At 47.4% G+C, this 16,339-nt stretch overlaps 1 protein-coding gene across 5 annotated transcripts in view; it reads right to left on the reverse strand.

Moving 5' to 3' along the window:
• The window catches only part of ehbp1 (EH domain binding protein 1), a 359,695-nt gene that overhangs the window by 191,908 nt on the left and 151,448 nt on the right, over window positions 1-16,339 (reverse strand). For all 5 annotated transcript variants that reach the window (XM_060933432.1, XM_060933436.1, XM_060933433.1 and 2 more), the window contains 3 exons: window positions 16,123-16,248; window positions 15,588-15,831; window positions 6,081-6,309 (listed from right to left, as the gene is read on the reverse strand). In XM_060933432.1, coding sequence (XP_060789415.1) covers window positions 6,081-6,309; window positions 15,588-15,831; window positions 16,123-16,248 — 599 coding nt within the window. The remainder of the gene's footprint in view (window positions 1-6,080; window positions 6,310-15,587; window positions 15,832-16,122; window positions 16,249-16,339) is intronic.

Here is a 16,339-nt window from a genome sequence, read left to right on the forward strand (position 1 = left end):
GACGGTCAGGGTGGGGTTAAAAGGCTAGACTAACAGGGACGGTGACGGTCAGGGTGAGGTTAAGGGCTAGACTAACAGGGACGGAGACGGTCAGGGTGGGGTTAAAAGGCTAGACTAACAGGGACGGTGACGGTCAGGGTGAGGTTAAGGGCTAGACTAACAGGGACGGAGACGGTCAGGGTGGGGTTAAAAGGCTAGACTAACAGGGACAGTGACGGTCAGGGTGGGGTTAAAAGGCTAGACTAACAGGGACGGTGACGGTAAGGGTGAGGTTAAGGGCTAGACTAACAGGGACGGAGACGGTCAGGGTGGGGTTAAAGGCTAGACTAACAGGGACAGTGACAGTCAGGGTGGGGTTAAAAGGCTAGACTAACAGGGACGGTGACGGTCAGGGTGAGGTTAAGGGCTAGACTAACAGGGACGGAGACGGTCAGGGTGGGGTTAAAAGGCTAGACTAACAGGGACGGTGACGGTCAGGGTGGGATTAAGAGCTAGACTAACAGGGACGGTGACGGTCAGGGTGGGGTTAAAAGGCTAGACTAACAGGGACGGTGACGGTCAGGGTGAGGTTAAGGGCTAGACTAACAGGGACGGAGACGGTCAGGGTGGGGTTAAAGGCTAGACTAACAGGGACAGTGACGGTCAGGGTGGGGTTAAAAGGCTAGACTAACAGGGACGGTGACGGTCAGGGTGAGGTTAAGGGCTAGACTAACAGGGACGGAGACGGTCAGGGTGGGGTTAAAAGGCTAGACTAACAGGGACGGTGACGGTCAGGGTGAGGTTAAGGGCTAGACTAACAGGGACGGAGACGGTCAGGGTGGGATTAAGAGCTAGACTAACAGGGACGGTGACGGTCAGGGTGGGGTTAAAAGGCTAGACTAACAGGGACGGTGACGGTCAGGGTGAGGTTAAGGGCTAGACTAACAGGGACGGAGACGGTCAGGGTGGGGTTAAAAGGCTAGACTAACAGGGACAGTGACGGTCAGGGTGGGGTTAAAAGGCTAGACTAACAGGGACGGTGACGGTCAGGGTGAGGTTAAGGGCTAGACTAACAGGGACGGAGACGGTCAGGGTGGGGTTAAAGGCTAGACTAACAGGGACAGTGACGGTCAGGGTGGGGTTAAAAGGCTAGACTAACAGGGACGGTGACGGTCAGGGTGAGGTTAAGGGCTAGACTAACAGGGACGGAGACGGTCAGGGTGGGGTTAAAAGGCTAGACTAACAGGGACGGTGACGGTCAGGGTGAGGTTAAGGGCTAGACTAACAGGGACGGAGACGGTCAGGGTGGGGTTAAAGGCTAGACTAACAGGGACAGTGACGGTCAGGGTGGGGTTAAAAGGCTAGACTAACAGGGACGGTGACGGTCAGGGTGAGGTTAAGGGCTAGACTAACAGGGACGGAGACGGTCAGGGTGGGGTTAAAAGGCTAGACTAACAGGGACAGTGACGGTCAGGGTGGGGTTAAAAGGCTAGACTAACAGGGACGGTGACGGTCAGGGTGAGGTTAAGGGCTAGACTAACAGGAACGGAGACGGTCAGGGTGGGGTTAAAGGCTAGACTAACAGGGACAGTGACGGTCAGGGTGGGGTTAAAAGGCTAGACTAACAGGGACGGTGACGGTCAGGGTGAGGTTAAGGGCTAGACTAACAGGGACGGAGACGGTCAGGGTGGGGTTAAAAGGCTAGACTAACAGGGACGGTGACGGTCAGGGTGGGATTAAGAGCTAGACTAACAGGGACGGTGACGGTCAGGGTGGGGTTAAAAGGCTAGACTAACAGGGACGGTGACGGTCAGGGTGAGGTTAAGGGCTAGACTAACAGGGACGGAGACGGTCAGGGTGGGGTTAAAGGCTAGACTAACAGGGACAGTGACGGTCAGGGTGGGGTTAAAAGGCTAGACTAACAGGGACGGTGACGGTCAGGGTGAGGTTAAGGGCTAGACTAACAGGGACGGAGACGGTCAGGGTGGGGTTAAAAGGCTAGACTAACAGGGACGGTGACGGTCAGGGTGAGGTTAAGGGCTAGACTAACAGGGACGGAGACGGTCAGGGTGGGGTTAAAAGGCTAGACTAACAGGGACGGTGACAGTCAGGGTGGGATTAAGGGCTAGACTAACAGGCACGGTGACGGTCAGGGTGGGATTAAGAGCTAGACTAACAGGGACGGTGACGGTCAGGGTGGGGTTAAAAGGCTAGACTAACAGGGACGGTGACGGTCAGGGTGGGGTTAAGGGCTAGACTAACAGGCACGGTGACGGTCAGGGTGGGATTAAGAGCTAGACTAACAGGGACGGTGACGGTCAGGGTGGGGTTAAAAGGCTAGACTAACAGGGACGGTGACGGTCAGGGTGAGGTTAAGGGCTAGACTAACAGGGACGGTGACGGTCAGGGTGGGGTTAAGGGCTAGACTAACAGGGACGGTGACGGCCAGGGTGGGATTAAGAGCTAGACTAACAGGGACGGTGACGGTCAGGGTGGGGTTAAGGGCTAGACTAACAGGGACGGTGACGGTCAGGGTGAGGTTAAGGGCTAGACTAACAGGGACGGTGACGGTCAGGGTGGGGTTAAAAGGCTAGACTAACAGGGACGGTGACGGTCAGGGTGGGGTTAAAGGCTAGACTAACAGGGACGGTGACGGTCAGGGTGGGGTTAAAGGCTAGACTAACAGGGACGGTGACGGTCAGGGTGGGGTTAAAGGCTAGACTAACAGGGACGGTGACGGTCAGGGTGGGGTTAAAAGGCTAGACTAACAGGGACGGTGACAGTCAGGGTGGGATTAAGGGCTAGACTAACAGGGACGGTGACGGTCAGGGTGGGGTTAAGGGCTAGACTAACAGGCACGGTGACGGTCAGGGTGGGATTAAGAGCTAGACTAACAGGGACGGTGACGGTCAGGGTGGGGTTAAGAGCTAGACTAACAGGGACGGTGACGGCCAGGGTGGGATTAAGAGCTAGACTAACAGGGACGGTGACGGTCAGGGTGAGGTTAAGGGCTAGACTAACGGATGGTGACGGTCAGGGTGGGGTTAAAAGGCTAGACTAACAGGGACGGTGACGGTCAGGGTGAGGTTAAGGGCTAGACTAACAGGGACGGTGACGGTCAGGGTGGGGTTAAAAGGCTAGACTAACAGGGACGGTGACGGTCAGGGTGAGGTTAAGGGCTAGACTAACAGGGACGGTGACGGTCAGGGTGGGGTTAAAAGGCTAGACTAACAGGGACGGTGACCGTCAGGGTGGGGTTAAGGGCTAGACTAACAGGGACGGTGACGGTCAGGGTGGGATTAAGGGCTAGACTAACAGGGACGGTGACGGTCAGGGTGGGGTTAAAAGGCTAGACTAACAGGGACGGTGACGGTCAGGGTGGGGTTAAAAGGCTAGACTAACAGGGACGGTGACGGTTAGGGTGGGGTTAAAAGGCTAGACTAACAGGGACGGTAACGGTCAGGGTGAGGTTAAGGGCTAGACTAACAGGGACGGTGACGGTCAGGGTGGGGTTAAGGGCTAGACTAACAGGGACGGTGACGGTCAGGGTGGGGTTAAGGGCTAGACTAACAGGCACGGTGACGGTCAGGGTGGGATTAAGAGCTAGACTAACAGGGACGGTGACGGTCAGGGTGGGGTTAAAAGGCTAGACTAACAGGGACGGTGACGGTCAGGGTGGGGTTAAGGGCTAGACTAACAGGGACGGTGACGGTCAGGGTGGGGTTAAAAGGCTAGACTAACAGGGACGGTGACGGTTAGGGTGGGATTAAGGGCTAGACTAACAGGGACGGTGACGGTCAGGGTGGGATTAAGGGCTAGACTAACAGGGACGGTGACGGTTAGGGTGGGGTTAAAAGGCTAGACTAACAGGGACGGTGACGGTCAGGGTGGGGTTAAAAGGCTAGACTAACAGGGACGGTGACGGTTAGGGTGGGGTTAAAAGGCTAGACTAACAGGGACGGTGACGGTCAGGGTGAGGTTAAGGGCTAGACTAACAGGGACGGTGACGGTCAGGGTGGGGTTAAAGGCTAGACTAACAGGGACGGTGACGGTCAGGGTGGGGTTAAAAGGCTAGACTAACAGGCACGGTGACGGTCAGGGTGAGGTTAAGGGCTAGACTAACAGGGACGGTGACGGTCAGGGTGGGGTTAAAGGCTAGACTAACAGGGACGGTGACGGTCAGGGTGGGGTTAAGGGCTAGACTAACAGGGACGGTGACGGTCAGGGTGGGGTTAAAAGGCTAGACTAACAGGGACGGTGACGATCAGGGTGGGGTTAAGGGCTAGACTAACAGGGACGGTGACGGTCAGGGTGAGGTTAAGGGCTAGACTAACAGGGACGGTGACGGTCAGGGTGGGGTTAAAAGGCTAGACTAACAGGGACGGTGACCGTCAGGGTGGGGTTAAGGGCTAGATTAACAGGGACGGTGACTGTCAGGGTGGGGTTAAAAGGCTAGACTAACAGGGACGGTGACGGTCAGGGTGGGGTTAAAAGGCTAGACTAACAGGGACGGTGACGGTCAGGGTGGGATTAAGGGCTAGACTAACAGGGACGGTGACGGTCAGGGTGGGGTTAAAAGGCTAGACTAACAGGGACGGTGACGGTCAGGGTGGGGTTAAAAGGCTAGACTAACAGGGACGGTGACGGTCAGGGTGGGGTTAAAAGGCTAGACCAACAGGGACGGTGACGGTCAGGGTAAGGTTAAGGGCTAGACTAACAGGGACGGTGACGGTCAGGCCTAGACTCACGGAAACTGTGAGGGTCGGGGCGAGGTTAAAAGCTAGACTAAATAGAAACGGTGATGGTTGTGGTCAGGTTGAGGGCTAGACTAACAGGTACAGGGACAGTGAGGGTCGGGGTCAGATTAAAGACCAGACTAACAGGTACAGGGACGTTCTGGGTCAGGTTAAAGGCTAGACTAATGGGTCGGTGACTGTCAGGGTCGGTGACTGTCAGGGTCAGGTTAAAGGCTAGACTAACAGGCACAAGGATGTTCTGGGTCAGGTTAAGGGCTAGACTAATGGGTTAGTGACTGTCAGGGTCAGGTTAAAGGCTAGACCCACAGGTACGGTGAGGGTCGGGGTGAGGTTAAAGACTAGACTCACAGGTACAGGGACGTTCTGGGTCAGGTTAAGGGCTAGACTAACGGGGATGGTGATGACTGGGGCGAGGTTAAAGGCTAGACTAACAGGTACGGTGATGGTCAGGGTCAGGTTTAAGATTAGATTTTAGATTTATCTGAAATCAGCAAAACTTGGTTGAAAATCCTAAGACATGGTGTAACACGGTGACACAGTAAAATTTAGTTTCTCTCTTCTTTGTAGTTCTGTCTCTCCCAATTTTGTGTGTGTGGCAGCACAGTGTGTGTGTGTGTGTGTGTGTGTGTTCCTGCTCACAGGCCAATGCTTTTGGGTAATTAAATGTGTTTAAGTTTGGGCCAGGCCTCTGTCGCGGACACACACGCACGAGTGCTGCTCTCTGATAAACCTCGGCCATAATTAAATACAGACCACATTAACGCACAGACACACACGCACACAGGGGGCCGTAAATAAAAAACACACTCTCTGTGGGAAGCTGCCCGTAGTTAAGCCCTGCCCTGATCACTGGTGCTTGTTCTTATTTGCAAACGTGGGCACCGTCTCGCCCCCTACACCCTACGCCCTAGGCCCTCGCTCCGTCCCTCCCTCCCTCCTCAGGCGCAACTCGAGCACGGAGCAGCTTAATTACAGGCACCAAAGCATTGAGCGAGCAGACTCATCACGCATGCATAAGGAGCATAATGCATGCCTGTATTCAAATGGCATATGCAAACGACAGACGCGGAACAGCAGAATGGAGGGATGGAGAGATGAAGGGACGGAGAGAGATGAGGGCAGTGGAGTGAGGGGAAAAGGAAAGAAAAAGAGGAAGAGCAGGAGGAGAAAGGTGGCTGCAAACGATGAGGAGGAAAAATAAAAAATAAATTGTGTAACGTATCCAAAATAAGGGGCCATTCAGGGGCAGGGTGGGTGTTTTTTATTTTTTTTAAACACTGCTGTTCTACCAAGGCGCTGAGGTTTTTAGACAGTGATGGAGAGAAAGTAAAGAAAACTCCTTACCTTTGGTGAGGAAGAGGCCAGGTCTCTCGGGCCGAGTGCAGGGCACGTGATGAACACCTTATCAGGCACAGCTGGTTTGGGGTCACTGGGTACTGCAGGGCTGGTGCGGGTCACTGAGGGGGCAGCAGGGGGCAGAGGAGCACGCCGTTTGGTGTTCTTCGATGCAGCTGTGCTTTCTGCGGCGGACTGATCTGGACTGCCTGACTTAGGCTCGTAGAACGGGTTCGATCTTAAAATAAGTCAGAGACAGACAATTAACATGCTTCAAGCTCAGCACACAGGAACGCGCCACAGCATTTTTTTACTCTTTTTTTATTAAAAGATTACATTTTATCCATAATCTTTACGGACAGAATTTCTAGGCGCAGCCAGGGGCCGGAAGGAATCCCATTTGGGAACCACAGGATTTCATCTCTACTTTTCGCAGATGATGTTGTCCTGTTGGCTTCTTCAAACCAGGACCTTCAGCATGCACTGGGGCGGTTTGCAGTCGAGTGTGAAGCAGCTGGGATGAGAATCAGCACCTCCAAGTCCGAGGCCATGGTTCTCGACCGGAAAAGGGTGGCTTGCCCTCTCCAGGTTGGTGGAGAAGTCCTGCCTCAAGTGGAGGAGCTTAAGTATCTCGGGATCTTGTTCACGAGTGAAGGAAGGATGGAGCGCGAGATCGACAGGCGGATCGGTGCGGCCTCCGCAGTGATGCGGTCGCTTTACCGGTCCGTTGTGGTGAAGGAGCTGAGCCAAAAGGCGAAGCTCTCGATTTACCGGTCAATCTACAGGTACGTTCCGACTCTCACCTATGGTCATGAGCTTTGGGTAATGACTGAAAGAACAAGATCGCGGATACAAGCGGCCGAAATGAGTTTCCTTCGCAGGGTGGCTGGGCGCTCCCTTAGAGACAGGGTGAGAAGCACAGTCACTCGGGAGGAGCTCGGAGTAGAGCCGCTGCTCCTCCACATCGAGAGGAATCAGCTGAGGTGGCTCGGGCGTCTCTCTCGGATGCCTCCTGGACGCCTCCTTGGGGAGGTGTTCCAGGCATGTCCCCCCGGGAGGAGTCCCCGGGGAAGACCCAGGACACGCTGGAGGGACTATGTCTCTCGGCTGGCCTGGGAACGCCTCGGTGTTCTTCCCGAGGAGCTGACCGAGGTGTCTGGGGAAAGGGAAGTTTGGGCTTCCATGCTCAGACTGCTGCCTCTGCGACCCGGCCCCAGATAAGCGGAAGACGACAAGACAAGATCGTTGCATTTAAAATTTAAAACACGAAACAAAAATAAGCATCGATTGTTTATTTTGAAAGAAATCAAAATCAAGCCAACTTCCTCCACACGTACAATCCACGATTAAAGCTCTACTCAGGCAGCATTAGTCTTACATTTCGAGGCCAAATTATTTCAGTCTTCACACGAACGACTTATTTTATTTCGGTCAAGAATAAAAACGTCGCCGTTGTTCTTCCAGCCCAGTATACCGACTATTTTGAGCTGTCTGATCATTTTAGCCGCACCTCAATACACCTTAATTATTTTAGAGCCTATTTGTGTCAGGAAACTGCTGATATATTCTGTATTCTGTCATCTATATACATGTTTAAACACTTCTACCAACCACTAGAACGACACCTATAGTTATAAATCTCTCTTTTTAAATCAATACACGACGATATCAGGAAACGTTTCGCGTCATATAAACAAATGCATCTAGACGTGTAGGGAGAGAACCCTGCTGGAAACCCATTTAACCCGTGTCCGTTCAGAGCTTCTCAGACGCAAAAGCTTCATCATGGAAAACGAACGCGCAGAAATTATTTTATTAAAGATTTCGCCATAAGCCTGAAAAATTAAATATATAAAAACGCGTATGAAATAAATGTAATAAAACAGGTCTCAGTGGCTGTTTTTTTTAGACACCTGGTCAAATGTTGTTTGCTTCCTTCAATTTTGTGTGTGTTTAAGCAGGAAGGTAAGAGGAGCATCAGACCTGTGCGAGCCAATAAAATGCTCCGCTGAGTTCCAGAGCAGCCAGGTGTTCCGGAGGTCGCGCCTCGTGAACTCTGACCCTGGTGATGCACTCACTGACAGGCAGACACGCACGGCATCAATACACACCGCTGTGCAAGGAGCCGTCACTCAGCGCACACGCAAACACAATGGAAAGAAAGCTATTCGGTTGAAAGACAAGGTTAGAGACGCATCTCAGGCTGAGAGAGAGAGTATAGATGTACAGACAAGGAGAAAGAATGCCACGAACAACAGCGGCCTTGTTCTGCTGAAAAGCCTCGCTTACTGCTTTCTCTCTTTACATATACACACACGAAGCATGCTGCACTCAGTTCCCAGCTGCAAGTTTAATATTAGAATTTTACGTGGAATTATTTTGTGCGCGCCTCATTCCTGACTTGCACCTAGCGTTACAGGATTAGGCTCTGAAACCCTGACCTGAATGAAACCGGAGGAATAGATGGAGGGATGGGGGGAAAGGGCAAGGGATGGATGGACAGACGTACGGGGGAAGGAAGGAACGAACAAAAGGAAGGTGAAGCGAGTTAAAGGAACTGAAAGGAGGAGAACTGGCCAGAACTGAAGAGAAGTGATGGGCATTCAATTAAAGCAAAAGTGCACTCAAGGCAACTACAAAAAGTTAAAATGAAATCGAAGGGAAGGAAATCTGACGAGAAGTCAAGGCAACTGAAGGGAATTGAAAGGAGTTCGAGGATCTTCTTTGTCTTTCGACTGCTCCTGTTATGGGTCGCCACAGCAGCTCATCCTTCTCAATTTATGATTCGCGTATTTGATTTGGCATAGGTCAGGGCTTTTCAAAGTGTGGGGTGCGCCTCCCCTGGGGGGGGGGCGCAACGTGAGGAAAGATAAGCCAGAATAAGTTACTATTGCGGACATTTAGCGAACTTCAGCTAGCCTTTGCCAGAGACAAAATGGATCGATTTTTAGTACCTAAAGCTACACTGAGTGAGGAGACAGAGTCTGGGCCAAGCAAAAAACCAGACCCTCCAGGATTTCGTGATGTTGCGATTCAACCAATCCCCGCGAATTCAGGGCGGTGTTGCAATTATATCCAATCACCGCAACCTTCCCGCAAATTTCACCAATCGTTGGCGTCGTCTTGGTGACGTCGACAAACTACCTTCCGCCTTACTTCCGTGTATACGTTCAAGAGAAGCAGCATGCGCGCAGTGTTGCCAGATTGGGCAGTTTTAAGTGCATTTTGGCGGATTTTGAACATATTTTGGACTGGAAAACGTCAGCAGTATCTGGCAACACTGCATGTGCGAGTCAGTGTTTATATAGGCTTAAATTCTGTTACTGAAAGTGTGTTATGTTTACAGTGAAGGACTGTGTGCACTTTACATTATTTTTTTTTACTTAATACAAGAAATTAATGGATGCCAACATTTTTGCCAAAATGGTATTTTATTTTCCATTGTTTAGGCAGCTTCAGTATCATACTGTAAGATTCTGTTCAAATTTTTTTTTTCTTCTATGAAGCCTGAGCCATTTATTTTATTAGTTTATAATTATTGTTTAATTTTGTCTTCAGGAGAGACTGCCTGCACACAGTACTAGTATTAATAGTTTTTTTTCTTACATGAAAGCTGAGGCATTTATATTATATTTTAAGGTAACTTCATGTTGTGCTGTGAGGTTCTCTGCACTTTAACCTTTGAACCAACAGGTGCATTTGGATAAGTAAAGCCTATTTTTCTGCATTTTTGTAGTCCTGGTAATCTTTTATATTGGTAAAGTTGTTTATAGGACCATTTCTCAGTGTCTGTTTTTTTTAATCAATAGTTCTTCGGTAATAACTTAATATTTAACATATCACTCGATTTTAATCACAAAAAGAGAAAATCGCAACAGTTTCTCGCAACTTTCACTTCCTCCCGCAATGTAATCGCAACAAAAACCTAAAAAACACCGTAACTTTCAGCGCAATTTTTTGGAACCCCCCCCGCAACATCAGACATTTTAGCCCGCAACAATCACAAAAAAGGCCAGCAAAATCCTGGGGGGACTGAAAACAGAAGGAAGTATGACCACGATTATTTAAAGTTTGGATTTTCATGGACTGGATCTGAAGAAGCTCCACTGCCACAGTGTGTTGTCTGCCAAGAGGTGCTAGCTAACGATGCTATGAGATGTTTAAAATGTGTAAAACAAGATGTTTTAAAAAGCACAGATGTTTAAAATGTGTAAAAGAAAAAATAATGTGTATAACAACCTTTTTTTTTTTTTAAATACGAATGGAACATTAAGTATAGCAACAGCAAAAATTGTGAGGGGGGTGCTGTTGTTTATTTGCTCTCTGAGGGAGGGCTGACTCTCCCACACTTTGAAAACCCCTGGTATAGGTTTTAGACCGGATGCCCACCAGAAAATTTTGAAATATGTTCATGCCTTCTGGGCTAATAAATTACTAACCAATTCCCGGTAAAATACTTGCAAAATACTTATGAAATTTCCTTCCAGAGGTTTGTGTGCTTGGCTTTCTTAGTTCCCGTCTGTAGTACGCTGCCTGGCTCTGTAACACAACTACATATGCTACGGTGTGGTCACGTGGTCCGGCTCAGCCAATCAGAGTGCGAGAATCGATCAACAAATATGGCGTCGCTTCCGGTCATGCTAGACTCGACTTGAAGACAATTACGTGGTGGAATAATTGGATTTGCAGCAAATTATGGGCAGCAGAGACAAAATAAAAATCACTTGAACGCTGAAAGGCAAGTTGTCATTTTTTCTGGGATCGAGTAGCCGGCGCAGACCGTGGAGAAAACAGCTGGCGCTTGTGGAAACCTCTGGCACTGGCTGGGTATTTTACTTAATCTGCATGTCTTTGAACTGTAGGAGAAACCGGAGGAAACCCACATAGCATACTTGCCAACCCTCCCGATTTCGGCGGGAGGCTCCCGATCATATTTGTTAAAAACTGGATAATCTCCCGGTTTTGGGAAATCCCTACCGTCAAGTTAAAAATACTCCCGATTATGTCCAATCAGAATCGTATGAGAAACACTGCTGACGTCAACTGATTTTTAACCAATCAACGAACAGAACGACAGTCACTTCCGTAATGTAGGATTCACCCAGGCTGTCCGACATTTTTTATAAGCAGTCATTCATCATGGCCACTAAACCCAATACCACACGGCAAAAATATGAATGCAAATACCAGGTTGCACGGGAGAATGCATTTCCATGGATAAGCAAATGTTCGACCAGCCAGACCAACGCAATTTGCAAGGTAAGACTACAAAGCGATTCATTTATCCCAATTGCGATTCAATTATCCCAATCTTATGGTGCGGTAAAAGCAGGTAAATTACATATTCTTCAAAACTACAGCAGGTCATTCACACCCTTTTATGTAAATTCTTAATGTTATCTTATTTTTTTTAACTAAAAATAGTTGATCACTTGTACGTGTATGTAACAAGTACTTGAGACATTGAAATTAACTTAAGATTTATATTATGTTTTGCATTTTTTTGTAGTAAAAAGTATAATTAAACTGCATATACAGTAGGATCTGCACCTCTGTATAAACGAAATATATTTATCATATTGAACGTTTTTAACTCTTGAGAATTTCTTTTTGCAGTTAAATCAGAGTATAATGGACATTTGAGTGTGAAATTAAATTAGTCTTCTATACCATTTCAGAAACAAACTGTACAACTTCTAAAGCGTTTAGTGAAATTTTGCATGACAGAGAATTTGCTTGAGTGTATTTGAATAGTGTGGTCGTGTCTTGGTGCTATTTTGAATTCATGTTTGAAAGTTTGAAGTGAAATTATAAACATTCTTCCAAAGCAGTGATTCTCAAACTGTGGTACACGTACCACTAGTGGTACGCGGGCTCCATTCTAGTGGTACGCCAAAGAATCACTTAATTAAATATAAATAAAATTTTAAAAAATAAAATTAAACGTGAAATACTATCCATAATATCCGAATGGATGAAAATATCTTATCAACCGATGACGAGAAAATGAAAGGAGATACAAATTAAGTTAATAATTTTAAAAAGTTTGCAAATGCTTCTGGGTAGCCATACGTAGCGTACGTACGCATTCCCGCCGGTTCCGCTGACAGACGGTTATCCGCCATTGGTAGACTAGGCTGTGATGGGAAAAGGTGGAGGTGGCTTTGCTAATTATGACGAGTACGACAAAATTACTGTCGTGGCTTAAATCCGCGAATGGGAGCGTGGATCAGGAGAGAGGGAGAACTGAAGAGGACGTGTGTGAGCCGAGCGCAGATGCTAACGACGGTGGCAAAACCAGCCCCAGAACTGCTAGCAAACGGCAGAAACCAGTGAGGAGGAAGTATGACGAAAAATACATAAAACTGGGATTCATTTGGAGCGGGATAGAGGAGCTGCCCAGGCCGCAGTGTGTTGTATGCGGCGACGTTCTGAGCAATGAGTCCATGAAACCGTCGCATCTCAAACGGCATCTTACAACCAAACACACAGCACTAAAGGACAAACCAATGGATTTTTTTTTTTTACGAAAACATGAACTGAAGCAGTCCAAGTCCACCATTCTGTCCTATGGTACACCCGTAGCCAAAGCACAGGAAGCTTCATATTGTGCCAGCCTCCTGATCGCCAGAGCCGGTAAGCCGCACACAATCGGGGAACTGCTGTGTTTGCCATTAGCCAAAGAGTTGACACGTATCATGTGTGGAGAGAAAGCTGCCAGAGTGTTAAACTTGGTGCCGCTTTCAAATGACACCGTGTCAAGGAGAATAAATGACATGGCTGACGATGTTAAAAAGACACTGATTGAGCGCATTAAGAACAGTAGATATTTTACCATACAGCTTGATGAGACTACAGATGTTGCAGATTTGGCCAATTTATTTGATTCATTATTTAAGTACAGTGTTTTATTTTCCTATATTTAAACACAGCGTTACTGTTCAAAGTACTGTGTGTAATGTTACAGTGGCCAACAATATTAAATATACTCGTTAAATAAAACCTCCGCCTTGTTTTTAATGAATACTTAGGCCTACTATGCTACTGTATTTTAATGTTGGTCATTATGGTGGTACTTGGAGAGCCAAGTATTTTCTGAGGTGGTACTTGGTGAAAAAAGTTTGAGAACCACTGTCCTAAAGCATCACTTGTGTTATTTCCTGTGGGCCTCTTTATGCATACAATATTCAAGCATGAGATTTTTCAGCTCAAAATCTGATTTAAGCAGAATCCCCTTTCATTATTGTTATATTAAAATTCAAGACAAGAGTAGTATTTCAGATTTTTCACTCTGAGCTCTCTCATGCCTGATACATGAATCCCATAACCTATAGTAATTGATAGAACAATATCAACAATTCAAAAACTCTTTAATTGTATACATTTCAAATGGTTTGCAATTAACTTTTTTTATCGTTTCAACCGCGCATCAGACCCTCGTCCAATTGAAAAATGTCGTTCACGCACTTTTCTCCCCCATGAGAATTTTGAAAAGTTGACAAGTATGACAGACACGGGGAGAACATGCAAATTCCCCCGTCGGCCGCGAGGTTTGAACCTGGAACCTTTTTACTGTGAGGTGACGGCGCTAGGGCTGCGTACCGGTACTGTGTACCGGTACTGTACCGTGAAAATCGATTCGGTACAGGTCCAAAATACCGGATCATGAAGTACTGGTACTGTACCGATATAAATTTACACCAAGTATCTGCTTATTTTGGGACTGAAGATGCGTAAATCCTACCACAAAGATGAAAATTTAGCACTGGAAAAGACGTAAAATGCCGCGCTGAAACTTGGAATCAGAGCCATCTTTGATTTGAGATCCTCTCGCCACAGTCTCACGAGACATTGCGAGAGCTTGGCTGATCCAGCGTTCTGATTGGTCAAAAAGACTCAAAAGCAGGTCAGCCATTTTTCCTTTGCTAGCATTGGCAGCCTTTGTTGCTTTGTGTAATTTTGCCGCGCGAGTTAAAGGCCGCGGACTGCGCGTAGTCTGTAGTACTCTAGTGTAGTCACTTCTCGCTGTGAGACAACTTATGACTTTTTGTCCCAAGTTAACTATAGGGTGACTGAGAAGTGAGGTAGGAAACCTAGTTATGTTCGGTTTTCTTTGAATAAAGATACTGACAAGTTGTCAACAGTTTATTAATGTTTGTCATTATTGAAGAAGTTCAGAAGAATTTGTCAAATTGTTCAGGTACAGACCTGTACCTACCGTAAACCTCTGTACCAGTACCTGTACCTGATGTCACGTTTAGGTATGCAGCCCTAGACAGCACTAACCACTGCGCCACTGAAAGGAATTCACGGATAAGAAATGGGGAAATCAAAATCAAACTGAAGGCCTTTTTAAAGGAAAGGAATTAAAGAAAAGGGAACTTCTTTAATATTACAGAACTCAAGTGAAGCAAACTGAAAGCTATATAAGGACATCTTTTGAGAAGGTCACAAAACAGCATGGTGCAGGGTCTCTGCACATTTCTGACCAGCAAAAATAATACTTTTTAAGACCACTGAGTATAAAAAATAAGACCACTACCGCGGAACAAATACGTACAGTAAAAGAAAAAAGCACACTCTAAGTTAAGTTCAAAGCATTTTTTTAAAATAAATAAGTGCATCTTCTGCAGAACCCACAGTATTTCTGCCTTCAGCGTAGCGGTTGGGGCGAATGCCGCGAAAGCACTTGTGCTGGGACCCGGAGACGCTAAAGCTGGCGTTGCACTTTTTGTGACCGTAGAGGCGAACATTGGCATGGGGACTGTTGTTGCCCGACTAGCAGCATAGCGCATATGCTTTTCCCCTTTCGAGTGAGCGTCAAGGGCTTTACAGCCCATTGTTGTTAACTTGATGTCTTTCCGACATACCTTACATCTTGCTTCATATTCTGAAATTGCTGTTGTTCGCCAACTTTTGTATTTTGGCTCCTCAACCCACTTGTTACTAAACTTACACTTCCCCATCTCCGTTCATGTTCAAGTTCAACCACTTCTTCCTCGTCTGCTCTACTCTCAATGGTTCTACTACATGGATAAAAGAACACACTGCCCCCTGTGGCGTGGTTCCTGCGCTATTAGAACTAGTGCTAGACACACAACGGCTCTTGTGCTACTTGTTCAGCATCTTGATAACAAACGACGCTGGTTGAATAAATAACAGCGCGGAAAAAAATCCAGACATATGTTTTTTTTTTTTTCATTTACCGTAGGCTACCCGGATGAAATTTAATACCTCCCATGTGAAATTTAATACCATAGCTCAAAAAATAGCGAAATATAATGCTTTTTAAGACCTTAAAAAACACATTAAAAATAAGACTTTTTAAGGATCCGCGGAGACCCTGATGGTGATTAAACTATAGTAACACTAATGGGTCAAAAACTACACTAGAGGTCACAAAGGCACCGAGGTGATGTTTAAGAGCAGTACAAACGTTATGGAAATTATTTTCTCTTTCAGACAAAATGAATATAGGATATACAGTGCGCCGCTCCCGCTACATCTCCCACTCACTTGTCCAGCTCCTCGGCCTCCTCCGTCTTGCTGCTGTCCGCGTACAGGTATTTGCTCATGTCTACAGGACGTGGGGTCTTCCTGGTGCTGCCTTTCAGGGGTAAGCTCTCTGGCTCTGGTTCATCAAAGGGGTTCTTGTACTCCGGTTGCTCTGGATCCGGATCTGGCTCGTCGAATGGGTTCAGCAGATTCGCAGAGCCCTCGTCTTTTACGGTGGACTCCAGAACGGGTGCCGGGCCCGATTCTGGATGAAAGACACACAAGCAACAGTGGGCTATAGTCTGTGCGGACCTGCAAGCCTTTTTATTTGGATTCTAAGCGTCACATGATGGAGCTGTGGTTTTCGACCACCATGAAAACTGACGTACTGTACAACTCAATAAAGCACAGCTTGATAGAACATTAAAAACTCCGGAATATATTCTTAGTCATAATATTCAGCTACGAACACTCCTCTCTCGCTCTGTAGGCTTTTTTTTTTTAGATGAACTTTTAAAACCGAGGGTCATGCAGAGGGTTAAAGGTCATCCCTTACCCTCCTCATCAGGGTCAGTGAATGGATTAAGGTCCACAGGGTCATCAGGTTCCTCGAAGGGGTTGGAGCTGGTGAGGTTTTGCTCCTGCTCGTCCTCGTCCAGGAAGTTCAGCTTACTGATCAACTCTGGGCAAAGCAAACGGGTGTGAGGAGAACGACACACAATACACACCCACATGGACACACAACACCATGTCGCTAAATCATTATGACTGAT

The sequence above is a fragment of the Neoarius graeffei genome, chromosome 11 (assembly GCF_027579695.1).
Source record: "Neoarius graeffei isolate fNeoGra1 chromosome 11, fNeoGra1.pri, whole genome shotgun sequence".
In the NCBI taxonomy this organism is placed as follows: domain Eukaryota; kingdom Metazoa; phylum Chordata; class Actinopteri; order Siluriformes; family Ariidae; genus Neoarius; species Neoarius graeffei.